The sequence below is a fragment of the Daldinia childiae genome, assembly GCF_008694065.1.
Source record: "Daldinia childiae strain JS-1345 chromosome Unknown Scaffold6, whole genome shotgun sequence".
Lineage (NCBI taxonomy): Eukaryota > Fungi > Ascomycota > Sordariomycetes > Xylariales > Hypoxylaceae > Daldinia > Daldinia childiae.
The window spans coordinates 424,978-440,204 of NW_022984647.1; the positions used below are offsets into that span (position 1 = coordinate 424,978).

The following is a 15,227-nucleotide window of genomic DNA, read 5'->3' on the forward strand; positions in this document are numbered from 1 at the left end:
TTGACGTCCGTTAATTGCAGCCTCCTGGGAAGGTCGTCTCGTCCCGTCCCGTCTCGCTATAATTCTGGCGTGCGCCTATTCTTATGTATAGACTAAATATTTCAAAGCCGACGCCTGCACCAAAACGCAACTCTATTCTGATGCTTTGCTTCACCAATCGTCATCATCATCCTTCTTAATCTGCATAGCGTTCTTTCTCGCCAGTAAGGCATCAGCTAGGGAGCCCTTAACACTGGGCGTCGGTGTACTACTACGACTGTTGTCCGAGCCGCCGTTTGCGTTTAGACTCATACCCGAGTCCCGGGGTTGTGGAGGTGCTGCAGGCTTCTTCCCAGCAGTAGGTCGCTTCGCTGGAGGCTGTGGAGGTGTAGGCTTATTCCGTGCTGCTGTTGCCGTGCCGTTTTGGCTTGGGGGAGGCGGCGGTGCCCGCGGAGCTAGAGCTGGTGCTGGCGGAGGGGCTGCTGCTTGCTCCTCGACGTATGCTGCAGGTACCCACGCCTGCCCTTGAGCGTTCTTTGCTAACCACCAGCCTAAAGTGTGTCAGTGGACTTTGCCAGCTTGAATAAATACTTAATCTATAGGAATTCACTACATACCGTTGTTCTCTTTTTGGACGATCTCGATGATTTCGCCGGCCCTTATCGAGAGTTCGTTCTCTTTATGACCAGCAAAGTCGTAAAGAACTTTGGCGGTCATCTTGCCCTTCACTGCTGGAGGAGCGGCGGGCGGCGGCGGTGGAGGTGGCGCGCGCACAGACGATGTTGAGCTTTGGTTACGGGTATGGTTTGGAATGCTGCTTGTGACGGAGGCAGCGGGAGTTGGAACTGGGACCGGTCGTGGAGTCTGGAGCGCTACTGGACCACGCTTGGTAGTGCTAGGACGAGAGTTGGTGACTCGAGAAGGTCTGCCACCAGGACCACCCGGCTTGATAAGCTTGCCCCGAGTAATCGGACGGGGTGGCACGGGTTTGCCTTTTGGCGTTGGTTTGGATACTGACGATGGAGACTCCCCGGGTTGTGTATGGATTGCCCCGCTCTTGTAGAAATCGACGGCCTGTTGCGAGTCTTTTAGAACCTTTACGATTTGCATCTTTCCTGGCTTCTTAGCGTATTCTATCGATTCGCCGATCTTCAAGTTGAAACCGCCAGGCATCGCCCGTTGCATTTGCGTGAATAGTTCTGTTTTAAGAACACAGTTTAGTAACGGATCGGGTTCCTGAGGTGACCCAACCCCCAACGAGAACCAGTCGTCGCGAGACGATGAAGCCCCGATGAACTTAATAGCTCCTAAAGGAATTTGACGTTCAACAACTATTTGGACTTCATGATTGACCAAGGACTGCGCCACAATGTAGAACTTGCTATTAGTTACAATGAGAATGCGAGGGCTAGGTTTACTTGATCGTCCGAATTTAGCCTCGAGAACCTCCCCACGGCACGAGAAGATAGACTTCTCGTTGCTTGATAGTTCTATAGCGCTTCGTATATGGAATCCTGGCCCAGTTGACGCGTTGGTTCCCAGATAATCTCCCAAGAAACGTCGAGAACCTAGTAGACTGAAACGTCTCCGTTCCTTGCGCCCTTGCAAAACTTTATGGCCTTGATCTCGAAGTTGTAGATATTCGGCACCAACTCTCTTTTTTCGCCAGAATCGTTGGATTCGGGTGGCTGACTCTGCGCGGTAAGCCAGATACGCCCTCCACATTCTTTGAATGCGGGTCGCCATGTTATGCCAGTATCGATCTCGCATGGTTTCTAAAGCAAACAACGTCTCCGGAGACTTGATAAAAGCCTTCGTAACACCTAATTGCCATTCTTCCTTCGGAATACTCGTATCCTTCAAGATTTGCTTCACCGCGGCCTCTTCGGTTCCTTGCCAAGTATACTCGCCTGCGTAGGACGTAGCAGGAGACAGTAGAAAGAAACGCTCGACAAACTTCTCGAATGATTGACGGTAGGCAAAACCCGCGCGTCGAATCCTAACGTTCTCTTGTAGACCTAGATACTTGATTTGATGTAGGACATTTGGTACGTTGTACTCGGTTGGCGATTTGTTTTCGTTTGGTTTAATTGTTCGGATATACGAGGGCTGACACTTCATTAAAGTCTCTACGAGAGCATTGGCCGAAGTTCTGATTCTATCACCAGCGGTTGGGGGTTGCTTGCGGTTATCTTGATCTACTGAATGAGGGAATAACGTATGGACAAATTGGTTCGAGCTCTGCTGGAACAGATTTTGAACACCCTTGAGGAGCTGGTCCTTATTTTTATCTGTGATTCCTTCGACGGTGTAACTAACCTCGCCGGCGTAATGTTTGATAATGAAGCTTCCTGAGCGAGGAGTAAGGTGGGCGTTAGACATCCCGTTAATGCTCTGCATGAAGGTACGATCACACGCAGCGGGATCGGCATGGGCTGTCTTGGTGGCGTCCTTTAAGACGGCGAAGATACCGGAAGGTCTGATCTGCTCAATAAGATCACATACGACCTTATTATCGAAATATTTGATGGGAGTCCATTGGATCTGTTCCCGTGCGTATTCTTCTTGTTCAGCCTTGAGAGTAAGTTGAATGAAAATCTGCTGTAGCTTCTCGTTCACGTAGTTGATGCAGAGCTGCTCAAAACTGTTCTTCTCGAAGATTTCAAATCCATAAATATCGAGAATTCCAATATTGTTACTCGTCTGCTGTCGGGCTTGTAGTGACTGGTTTATTCTCCCAACAATCCAATCGAAGAGGTTGTAATAGATAGCCATAGCAAGTGCATCTCTGGTAGCATTTGCTTGGGCTGCGTTCGCTGGGGACTCGATTACCTCTCCACTCCTTGGGGTCAAAACCCGAATTGTTATACCCTTGACTAGTGCATCGGGTGAGACCTCAAGCAAGTATGCGAGGAAATCCACAACAGACTGATCAGCTACGGCAGCATTCATGTCATCGCCTTCGATAAAATGTATGTTTCCAGTCCAGAGAATGGCAGCTAACATGCGGAACACATCGTCCTGCTCACCCTGAGAAAGGCCAATAATCTTCATGGCATCTAAGGTTTCCTTGAAGTCAGCCAGATCGTCTATGCCGTCGACATCGTAGCATTTTGACCGGCTAAGGTAAGTATACGTCTCCGGCTTTTGAATACCGAACATGGTCCGGTAGTTTTCAGAAGCTCCCTTGGAGAATTGGTAGAATATGTGGAAGTTTCGCTCGTTGGTAATTTGGCCCACCACCCGTGATTTCTCGAGTAGGTAATTCGTGATGTCAGCGCCTACAGGTTCTCCGTTGGCGTTGAAGTGTATTTGTAGGTACTTTCCGAACCGGGAGGAATTGTTATTTCTTAATGTTTTCGCATTTCCGAAAGACTCAAGCAGCGGGTTTGTTGCTAGCACCATGTCCTTTATCTGTTTGATCTCGCCGCTCTCACCGCCAGACACGTTTGCGATGTACTGCATGATCCGTTTGGCGGCTTCGGTCTTACCAGCTCCTGACTCTCCAGAAATAATAACACACTGGTTCTCGTGGTAGGCCTTCATGTTATAGTATGATGATTCGGCGATCGCAAAGACGTGCGGCGGCATCTCCAAACGGTTCTTTCCCTTGTATGATTCGAGGACTTGGTCGGTATAAATGCCGAGGTCCCTAAAGGGGTTAACGGAAACCAAGACATGGCCAATATAGGTATAAATCTCGCGGCCTTCGAATCGCTTCTTTAGGTTCTCGTTTATTGCTTCATTCGATACTTTGCTAAGTAGGGTCAAATCAGAAACTCCTATCTCTTTCTTCTTGGTCGTTTCGAAAGTGGCCTTCTTAGGTTTGGCACCGCCATCTTGCGCTCTTGCGCCACCAGCGCGGGACGCTCCGCCTGATTTATCCTTCGGTCGTCTACTTATACCCTATAATTATAGTACACGACGGTTAGTATAGAAGCGTTGCTTTAGTCAAACATATATAAATATATCTCACCATATTGGGCTCGCATGGACAGTATCTGTATCGTTAGGGTCGTATTTAGTAAGACAGGGGCTTCGATCGAGATAAAAAAAGGGGGGGAGATTGTAGTGTCGGGTTTTGTTTGGTTTGTAATATGATTCTAGAGTTATCCCAAATGAGTAGCGACCTGAGAAGTAAAGTGTGCGGTATAATTGTGCGCGAGCGCGGTTTTGGATTTACATGTGTGAAGATGGACTTTGTATTTCCAGTGTTCGGGTGCCTTGAAGAAGGCACCATTATTCTATGGTTTAGCGCCAATAGGTACTGTACATCTGTATCACACTGCGACGTAATTCAATGGGGCTGGGTAACGTGGCAGGCGTGGCTGAGGGCAAATGCCAAGTCGGGGTTATTCCATAGCACTGGAATTTAGGTCAGCCATTCACGCTAGAACATTTTACTCTTTAGGTACCTTAGGAGGTAGTTACTGGACATTACCTTATTCAACTTATAATTTATTCTATTCACCATCGTTTCTATTTTCCAACTTGCAAAACTTCAATCATCTTACGACTCTCAGTCACACATAAGCTATAATTAAGTCTCTTCATAATCACCTTCAATAGGTAATATACGGCGAACAAGCGAGATTAATTTAGGCAGCAATAATTTTCGAGCCATCAATACAAGGTTGTAAGACAGTTACATATTCAAGCATGCTGCGTCCGGCAAAGCTGAGGGTTATGTGTAATTTAATTACCGTCATCGGAATGACTATACTGCAATAAACCAGTTAATTCGACCCTCAGATTTTTCAACCAAATATTAACTGTTATGTTGCAGCATGCCGACCACCGCTTACATGAGACATTATAAGAGATGGTACCTTCACATATAACGGCAACTTAGCTACGACTCACTTACTATGTACTAAGCCGAGCCGAGAATGTTGCTTTCATAGATTGTGGATGTCTTCCCGGTATTATCATTGATGATCTAACACATAGTTGTTAGCATACCATTACTATGACCTATGTATGGCTTTTGGGGAGAACTCACCTCGTATCGAGGATTATCAGCGCTGGCCTGAACGTTCCTATCCGCCTGGATACCTGGCTCTGTAAGGACACCATTAATTTTGCCAGTACTCTCCGGAGTGTTCGAACCAGGTCCTTCTTAAGATTAATAAGTCGCTACCAGATAATAGTATATAGTCTGCTCACCTCCGACAGGCTTGTATGTGACCATTTGGCCTTTCTTGTATCTGGGTGCCATATTGGAAATATAGAGTCAAAGTTTAGACGGGTAGCAAACGAGTTACTGAATAATGGAGCTGAAGAGATATTACTGCAGTCACTTACTATGAAGTGATTCGAGCGCTTCAAATACAAATACGTCGAGCGGATTACTAAAGTGAAGGTTTGAAAGAGACGTCACTACATTCGCTGTTCGCATCATCTACTAATTCTAATGATATCATATGCGCCTCATGGACTGGACGTAATAGCCGACTTAATAAGGTCTGTTTGGACCATAGCTAAAGAAGTAAATGCATCATCTCGTATTAATGATCAGGCATCGTCACGTCGTCGACATTGTTCTTACATAGCAAAGTTAGGCGCCGAATCTATTTCATAGATTTTGAAGAATACCTAGGTACCTATCTAGGTACCTAACTCTAGATTTAATTATTGAAATACCTTTTACCACTCGGATAATCTGTGGCCGGTGAGACACGTGCCCATATACTCGTATAGGTTAGTATCCCCGATTGCCTCTCAGATGAGATTCAAGGGTATGCGAATGGCCTAGTCTGAGTGTCTAGCGAAATGATACAATATCGATGTGGCAGAAACTAATCTGCTTACCTAGGCAGCTATTGACTATGAGTTGATAATACATCTAGTTACTAGTTAGATGAGTAAAGTACGTTCCACTTCATATCGACTCTACTATGTAGAGAGAATATGCCAAAAGAAGATAGGGGAACCAGGAAAACCACTCTTAATGAGGAATCACGTTACTATCCAAATGAATCACGTATTGACATATCGATATGGACATATTTCAGCTTAAGATCCTCGGGTTTGTTTGCCTAACTAGCTGACATATAGTTTTGGAATAAGACCAATGTAGATAATTAGGGACGATCTATGGACATTTCCGATATGAAGCCGAACGAAGAGTAGACAAGGGTCTAAGGCTAAGCATTAAGTATGTAGCTTTAGTAAGAAGACCCGTATATTTATTCAATACCATTGGCCGATCTTTCGTAGGGGTATCCTTTACATGCAGTGTCGACATCTAAGTCCATACGCTAATGTTTGAAGGGTTATACGCACTTACACTACACACTCTTGAGGCTCTGCTAACCGTTTCAAAATATCAGGGTTGCGTTCACGGACTGTTCCAGAAACGACGTCAACGCCGTATTCTGAGGCTGACCACTCCGCACGATGCAAATGAGCAACACGAGCGGCACTCCTGAGGATCTTTGGCGTCGCCTCAAACTCCAACTTTCACGATTAGTGTCGGCCTTTGTGTGATCATTACCCTAAAGCTTATAGTGAGACGAGCAGTAAATGATAGTTTTGTTTGACTATGAGAAAGCCGTTACAGTATCTTTCGGATCTTACCGCGCAATGGTATATCTGGTATATCGTCATTACCTTAGGTAGCTGTTAGCTCGGGGCTTCTGAGCTGCCATGGGAAGCCATGGGAAAGTCAAGGCAGTGAGATACTGAAGTCCTTGTTTCCAATATCTTACACGTAGATGAATCTCTCGTTGATCCGATACCCAGTACAAAATAGTGGGTGGCAGGTGTAGGCCTTGCCTTGCCTTGCCTTGTCTTGCTAGAGAATAGACGTGAGTCTCACTCTCGATACCAAGCGAATCCCAAGGGTCCAAAGGTAGCAATTGTGAATAGACATGGAAGAATCATACGACGAATTTCTTTTCAAATGGCATGACGGCTACTACGGATTTATATATTCAACTCTTAAGAATACTATTCAAAAGTGGTCTGATTTTTTTACAATCATACGACTTTTTCTCGAGAATATCTAATATGGAGGAGAGCATTGGCGATCCAAGACCAAGACCAGCAGGGCCAGCAACGTGGGCGTCACCCTTGTGCTACAAAATGTAGCTTCTCGGGTCTCGGCAGCGCCAAGCGTACATGGAAGATACAACTAAAAATGGTCAAAAATTACTATGCGCTATTGGGAGGCCATTGTATCGAACAAGCCTAGCGAGTGTTCCATGCGGTGATTTTAGTACATACATGCATATCTGTTCATGCTGCAGGCTAGTTGACGGGATCTCGTCTAACTTGGATATATTCCAGGGGCAGGGGGTTTAACGAGGGGGAATAAGCTAAAGTGGATAAGGGGAAAGCAACATTCTCTGCAACGGGATAGGTTAAACCCGTTGTATTTGTCACTTTATCACGGCTTCACTTCATTCTATTGGCTACATACGATATCCTACCCTTGGACCTGGACGAATCCGCGCTGTTCAGCAACCGCCCGCCTGGACAAGCCTCGATAGTTATTTTATTATTAACCTCTCAATTAATTGGCTTTCACAAAACGTCCGTCTTGACCTACGGCGCTTAATTTACAGGTTAAAGACATCTTGCATATTTCTACCTAATAACCCCCGATCACCCATCCAGTTCCGACAATATGGTTCCTATCATATTTTTACATGATTTCGATTCGCATACCCCGTCGAATGTTCGTGCTGTTATAAGAAAGGTACGTGCACTTATATTCTACATAGCAGGCTAAGGGTCAACTCCCCCCTGTCGAAACGCCAAAGAGCAGCGCTTCCAAACACCGCCCGTCTCAACTCTGCCCCCCACCATTACAAGGTTACAAGGGTATTATTCTGGATATCATCCGTGCCTGACATACCGTCCGATCAAAATCAGTGTTCATCGGATGCAAATCTGACACCGCATCGACGGCTCGCGAAACGCTCCCCTTCCGTTTGATCTACTCCAGCTATTCCAGTTAAATCGTTGATTACTTGCCGAGAAGTCTATAGTCTATAGTCTATCTACTTTGAAGGGCTTTGATGAGGGTTCATCGTTAGGTAAAAGTAGTTTAGCCGCGGAGATAGAGACCCTCCACTTCTCTCTCGACTTTCGATATTTCCACTTTACGAATTAAACAGAAAACGGACTAGATTAACATTATTCACGATTAACTTAAGGTTTCATGGGTTATTGACATCCGAGATATCGAGAAACCCCCTTCATCCCTTGCAAGAAGCTTTACGGTACACTACCAAACAAGCTCCGGATCTTCGTACATCCATACTACCCTTGTTCTTTTCATTTTTTGCCCGTGGAACGGTGGATCTCGCCTGATCGCATTGCCCACCTCGTCCTAGTTCTGTCGTCCTTTATGACTTACTCCCCGCCCACCAATCTTCTACGTTTAGTTCTTTTCTCTTAGTCCTTCGCGCGGCAATCAGGACGTAGAAAGACTCCGCCTCTCACTCGAGACTTTCCCTACTTCGCCATCCTTTCATTCGTCTCCTGCTGGCTCAGATCGCTCTTTTTTTTGGTTCGGTTTTGTTTACTTCTAGGTGCGCGACGTTGGATAATAAGCCCTTTTTAATAGTCGGAAAAAAGTGAAGAGGAATAACTACGGAGGGTTGGAAATCGATATCGATCAGTCCGTCCGCTCGCTTCGAACGTCCTCACCAATAGTCGCCGTCTGGAGGCACAGAATCGCGTCGCAGGTCGACAAACTTTTAATTTAAATTTATATCCCGGGTAGGAGGAAGATACACATCGGTTAGCGTAATGGCTGTCGGCGAATTAGTGAAGAAGCAGTTCACTGCGACTAAACTAATATTCCATGTCTTATTTTGGGGGGTTCATTGGTTCTTCTTTGGTTACGGATGGTACGTTTTCTTGGCATCGTATATTATACAATTATCACTAACGTGACTATAGGTGGAAACAGGCCAAAGACCCCAAGTTAGCTGGTCTGAATACACTAGCATGGTCCGTATGGTTATCTCGAGGTGCTGGTTTAGTTTTGGCCATTGATGGAACGTTGATTTTACTACCTGTGTGCCGAACGTTTGTACGATGGATACGACCTAAGATCAGGTTCCTACCTTTGGATGAGAATATTTGGTTCCATCGTCAAGTTGCCTATTCCATGCTACTTTTCACCGTCATCCACGTCGCTGCTCACTATGTCAAGTATGTCCCTGAAACTCTTTGAGTCCGGAGTGAGCTAAATCTAACATTTTACAGCTTCTATAACGTGGAAAAGACGCAGATCCGACCAGTTACCGCGATCGAGATTCACTATACCCAACCTGGTGGCATTACTGGTCATGTAATGCTCCTCTGCATGTTATTGATGTATACCACTGCTCATCATCGTATCCGCCAACAATCATTCGAGAGTTTCTGGTACACGCATCACCTTTTTATTCCGTTCTTCCTTGGACTTTATACTCATGCCGTCGGTTGCTTCGTTCGCGACACTGCCCTGCCCTTTTCTCCATTTGCTGGTGATATATTCTGGGAGCACTGCATTGGCTACCAGGGGTGGCGATGGGAACTGTTTGCAGGCGCCTTTTACCTGGCCGAGCGTCTTTATCGGGAAGTGCGAGCTAAGCGTACCACTAAGATTACTCGAGTGGTTCGCCATCCATATGGTAAGAGAACCCGATTAATACGACAGCCTTGTCGTGCTAACACCGTTTATAGATGTTGTGGAGATCCAGTTCGAGAAGCCTTCTTTTAAGTACAAGGCTGGCCAGTGGCTTTTCCTACAGGTCCCCTCGGTCTCCGGTTACCAATGGCATCCGTTTACTATCACATCTTGCCCATACGATCCCTACGTCTCAGTCCACGTTCGACAGGTTGGAGATTTCACTAGGGCATTAGGTGATGCAGTTGGTGCTGGTAGCGCACAAGCCAAGCTTTACGAGGGTGTTGACCCTATGGGAATGTACGAAGTCGCTTTACAGAATGGACAGCAAATGCCTTTGCTTCGAATCGACGGACCGTACGGTGCGCCCGCCGAGGATGTATTCGAAAACGAAATTGCAGTACTTATTGGTACGGGTATCGGTGTGACGCCATGGGCCTCTATCCTGAAGAATATCTGGCATTTACGCAACAGCCCGAACCCGCCTAGACGTCTTCGCCGTGTCGAATTCATTTGGGTGTGCAAGGACACTGGCTCTTTCGAATGGTTCCAGACCCTCTTATCGTCCCTCGAATCTCAAAGTAACGAGGCGGCTCTCATTCCCGGTAGCAACGGTGTGGAGTTCTTGAAGATTCACACTTACCTAACCCAGAAGCTCGACATGGACACAACGCAAAATATCGTGCTAAACAGTGTTGGTGCCGATCACGATCCCTTAACGGAACTTAAGGCGCGAACGAACTTTGGTCGACCCAACTTCCTAAGAATGTTTGAAGCAATGCGGGATGGAATTATGGATCGAACATACATCACTGGTCTAGAGGGTAGCATGCAGACAACAGTTGGTGTATACTTCTGTGGTCCTGCTGTAGCCGGTAAGTCACAAATCCTTTTCACTTGTCTACCTATGAATCATCACTAATTTATCTTTCTAGCCCGTGATATCCACAAGGCAACCAAGAAAGCAACATCTAAAGAAGTCCGCTTCCGGTTCTGGAAGGAACATTTTTAAATGTACATATTCGCCGTTTAATTTACATGCGCCGTCCATATTTTGATCTTATAACTTGTGAGGGCAGGAAATCCAGTATGAGTGGTCTCGCTACAGCTTTGGGCAGTGGTAGATGGAGGAGTCAGTGGACCGGGACATCCTTTGGTCCCTAGCTGGTACACAGTCAATCCGTGACATAGAGAGCTTCCGAATTAGTACGAGGTAGTGAATATTAGATGGAGAAGATGATATCCAATGAAGGAGTTTTATTATATACCTATTTACTACATGACCATCCAAATTCATTCCTTTTCAACTACCTAGGTACCTAAATCATCTGTTCTACTCTACGTGGAATTTTCTGTGGATTCTTGATATAAGTTATTCAGTCAAAACGGCAGATTCTCAACTCTGTTATTGAAACTGTAACCTTCCATTTACGATCATGAAATCATAACATTTATGATGAGGAATCTTAGAAAACTCGGTTGCTGGTATCTCAGATGACATCGGACGATCTGTAGGCTCGATGAGGTGGACATAATGCGAGCGCTTAGGATTTCAGACCTGTATGTCGAACTCCTATCGCGTGGACATCTGGCAGGTGTGTAACTTGGCATGTCGCAGCTTGGCCACCCTCTTTAGAAATATGATTTTAAGGGGTGTTACACCAGCATGGATATAGCGCTTCCTCCTCGTATTTTGCCAATTGATTCGTTTCTTCTAGAAGAGCTTCGATCCAGTCTTAAATTATGCTTAATAAGCTTAATATATTAACCCGTAGAAGGCGAGCGCTTGACGAAACTTGCAACTCCTAGAAAACGTTGTATGACCAGGAGGTGGCATTGTTCGTAGTAACATCTTTTTTTCGTGCCATGTAGCGAACCACAGGTAAGAAGCACCCGGAATATGTATTTAGACTGAAGCCTATCGTGATTTAGTTACGGAGGAACTAATATACCTGCCACGAGGTGTAACCAAATAACAGAAAAATCAAAGCTGTTCCGCGAGGAACTCTAACCTAACTACAGGAGTCTATGTCTACCTACCTATACATAACGAACATGTCCTTTGCTCTAGATGTCTGATCTAGAATCCTGACAATACCCAAGTAGTACGAAGAGAAGAAGCATGTTCTGGTAAAGTGCCAATTATTGATGCGTGTAGAATAATAACAGCGCATAAATTATCTATTAACCACATTAGGATCTTACAAATTACGTCCTATTTATTCATTGTATGAAAGAGGCACGACGGCTGGATACAATCACAAGGGCTCGAGTAAACTATCGTACTCTACCCTAGTTATACTAGTTATAAGATAAGAATAGGAGGTAAGACAAGGACGAAATCCAGAAACAAATCAATCTAATAAGGGGGCAGTGCTTGCCTCACAAGTGGTTCTCAGTTTAATAGTAAGATTACAATGAAAAGGGGATTGGCTTCAACGAAATGCCTTTCGGGAGCTATTATAGTTAATGTTAGATGAAGTTTGAGTCAACAACCGAACTAGTTTCATAGTCTATTCTGATCTTCGAAGCCAACATCATCTTCACGAAACTACGCAGCCACCTTCATTTTCATTCTGGTCTATTAATGTCACGCATCGTGCATGTCCTCTCTTTTCCGCCACTTCCCTGGGAGTTAAGCCGTTGTGGTTTTTGATGTCACGAGATGCGCCTGTCTGAAGTAACCACGCGACACAATCAGCCTTGCCATTTCCTGCAGCTCCATGGAGCGGCGTACCCCAATCGTCTTGCTCACGGGCGTTGTCGTATACATTCTCATTGTCGGGGATAGAATCGACTCCAGCACCAGAAGATATGAGGTGCTTCAAGATATCTAGACGCCCGGCCTGGGCGGCGAGGAGAGCGGCGCTGCGCTGTTTGACAACAGCTCCACGATCGATCAGAAGAGAAATAATAGACAGGCTTGTATTAGAGACGATGGCGAATTCTAGTGTTGAATAAATCTCGTCACAGAGATTGGCGTTAGGGTCAGCGCCGTGGCTGAGGAGGAACTCGACTAGAGGAAGCTTGTCGGATCTCACAGCAAAACTTCGGAAATTAAAACTTAAGTATCAGCATACGGTAATTATTAGCAAATTCCTGAAGAATATATTACCCTAAAATACCTCCGATGTTGCCAAGGCCCTGGTTGATATCGTAACCTCTCTGGATCATATCGTCGATATAGCTTACATCCCACTGCGTCTCGCTATTGCATGCTTGACAGGCAGCGATCACGCCTAATATTACATGCGCAGGTGGGTCGCCCATTATGATGTTAAATTCTAATAAGCTAGAAGCGGGAAGATTGAAGAAGATGAGGAAGAAAACTTGTTGACACAATATTACCTTAGCCAGGTAGGCACCTATTTGAAATATTCTGATTTGAAGGGTTTGGATATGTCACGTGCAAATCACTCCTCGAATAGAGATGCTTCAGACAGACGGAATAAACGAGGAACAGAGTTAATACTCATAATGATATGTTACGTGTTATTTTTCAAAATTAAAATGTAACTTGAGATTCCAATAGACTAACGAAGCCAAATTGTAGTTACTAAATACCTAGGTACCTGAGCCATTCAGCTATATATAGGTACGTTTTCATATGATTCACTAGAAGTAGTAACATTAGAGTAACTTTACTTGGGTAAAAAGAGACTTTGATAATATTGTAGAACAACGCCCAGGCTAAGAGTCTTTGACCATGACTATTGTTAAAGTACAAACAATTGCATTCACTTCTGAAAGATTCGACTCAATTATTCATATAAAATAAGACTCTATATTAACATTATCTCAAGTACCTAAAGTGCTTAACGTTTTCATTTAATGAATCTAGGTACCCTCTGAGTCACTTGAACAAGGTCAACGAGATAATCGCTTTGTCACTGCTTTAAACTATTGTAATCATAATAACAATAACAATGTCTTTGAGTATCGATCTAAAAGATTTTATATATAAGCCTTTGTCCTTTACTACAAACCATTATATACCCGTTTAATGATATATGGTTGGGCTTAGGTAGAAGAGACATATCACCCTACAAGATAATCACTATTCCAAGCGACCCAAATGAATAAATCAAAGGAGCATCTCGCAGTTGCTATGATAGATTCAGTGGATTTTACGACCGGTTCGCCCACTACAATAATCACCAACGGCGGGAATGCTTCTAACACAAATACCACTAACCTAACAGGCCATGTCAGTCGAAACCTCCCCGCTCTAAGTGAGTGTTTAGCTGAAATGAACATTCTCCCAAATACATCAATCTTCTACTCAGGACCCGGATATCATTTGAAGGTAGCGGAGGCTATAGAGAGTCGTAGCTACCTAAAAGGGTATCGATTGCTGGAAAAATCGTGGCGAGATCCGAGTTGGCTCGATGCCTGGCAATTCCACCCAGAAGAGAAAGAGCATACGAAATTCTGGGATGTGTGCTCACAGGCGCTGGCACTGACCACAAAAGGCACCGCTTATGTGATGCTTCCAAAGGGAAATGGTACAGAGTGGGCGAAGGGCACTACATGGGATAGGGTAGAGTGGCCGAACTTTGCCCCTGACGTTAAGGTCATTCGCATTGACCCTGATAACCCGGAGTATCAGGAGATCATCAAGGAAGGGGGTAGTTCTGTATAATGATACAGAACAAGGCTATAGGTACTATAGGGATGAATTTACAGGAAATAAGGATTTCTGGCCAAGCTTATGCTATTTTAGTGAGGATTCTAGTATCATAATTTTATACAACCCCAGACTTCATATATGATAACCACTTAGTTGAAAGATAACTCTCTGTCCTTCCCCGAGACTATGACGTATTTCCCCATTTTTGGTGGCGCCTCCTTTCTAAGGCGTGCGATAAATGAGATCCATGGTGAAACGAGGTTTACTCGATGTATAGCCTCGTAATTGTAATTGTGTCCCCTTTGCGTATATCTCTGTCGTACAACATTTGAAACTACGACGTGGGTAGAAGTTACTGGCCAAGAGTCAGACTCGGTGACCAATCTGAGCTTACCTCGTCTGCAAGAGTTTACATCGAGATGAGCAATACACCTTATGATTTGCTACCCGTCGAGTCCTATTTTCCTTATCTCCCAAGGATTCTCGCATTATATATGTAAGTAAATCTGACATGCGTGATGTACTACGCAGATGAGAAACTCAACAAATTATAGGAAGCGTCTTCTGAAGCTGTGTAGATGTTGGTGGTATTCGTTCCAAGCTACTACCTATGTTCTGAAAGAATTTGCTGGACTTGTTCGTTCTATACTGGATAGATGGCTCGGCAAGCTTACGGAGCCGAAACCAAGATGTTTAAATCCGAAACCTATCCTAGAGATTGGCGGTGAAGTTCAAGAAGTCTTACCGGAGCGGTCCAATATAATCCCGAGAATTCTTGGCTCGTCAGCTCGTTCGGAGAACGAGCAGGGGGTAGTTCTTAGCGTTGCAAGGAATTGGCGAATCGAATAATTGCAATTTCTCTTTGTCCAACCGTTACACGACTAGTTCTGGCAAACAATATAGCATTCAACTTACATGAACGTATCTATTAGGTATTCTGTATTTTATTAGGATTAGTAAATAGCACGACATATTGGCGTTAGATTCCCG

At 44.8% G+C, this 15,227-nt stretch overlaps 3 protein-coding genes across 3 annotated transcripts; 1 reads left to right on the forward strand and 2 right to left on the reverse strand.

Moving 5' to 3' along the window:
* Nucleotides 1-150: 150 nt before the first annotated feature.
* Nucleotides 151-5,197, reverse strand: GL218_06026 (Myosin-1; the record flags this gene model as incomplete). The annotated part of the gene is made up of 4 exons (XM_033582722.1): nucleotides 151-530; nucleotides 597-3,885; nucleotides 4,982-5,094; nucleotides 5,146-5,197. 4 exons carry the CDS (start codon nucleotides 5,195-5,197, stop codon nucleotides 151-153), a joined length of 3,834 nt encoding a protein of 1,277 aa, XP_033434114.1.
* Nucleotides 5,198-8,739: 3,542 nt separating this feature from the next.
* GL218_06027 (Superoxide-generating NADPH oxidase heavy chain subunit A) lies at nucleotides 8,740-10,619 on the forward strand (the record flags this gene model as incomplete). Its single annotated transcript, XM_033582723.1, has 5 exons — nucleotides 8,740-8,840; nucleotides 8,893-9,147; nucleotides 9,202-9,611; nucleotides 9,664-10,482; nucleotides 10,543-10,619. 5 exons carry the CDS (start codon nucleotides 8,740-8,742, stop codon nucleotides 10,617-10,619), a joined length of 1,662 nt encoding a protein of 553 aa, XP_033434115.1.
* A 1,531-nt stretch (nucleotides 10,620-12,150) lies between these two features.
* On the reverse strand, nucleotides 12,151-12,877 carry GL218_06028 (Ankyrin-3; the record flags this gene model as incomplete). The annotated part of the gene is made up of 2 exons (XM_033582724.1): nucleotides 12,151-12,655; nucleotides 12,723-12,877. 2 exons carry the CDS (start codon nucleotides 12,875-12,877, stop codon nucleotides 12,151-12,153), a joined length of 660 nt encoding a protein of 219 aa, XP_033434106.1.
* Nucleotides 12,878-15,227: the final 2,350 nt, after the last annotated feature.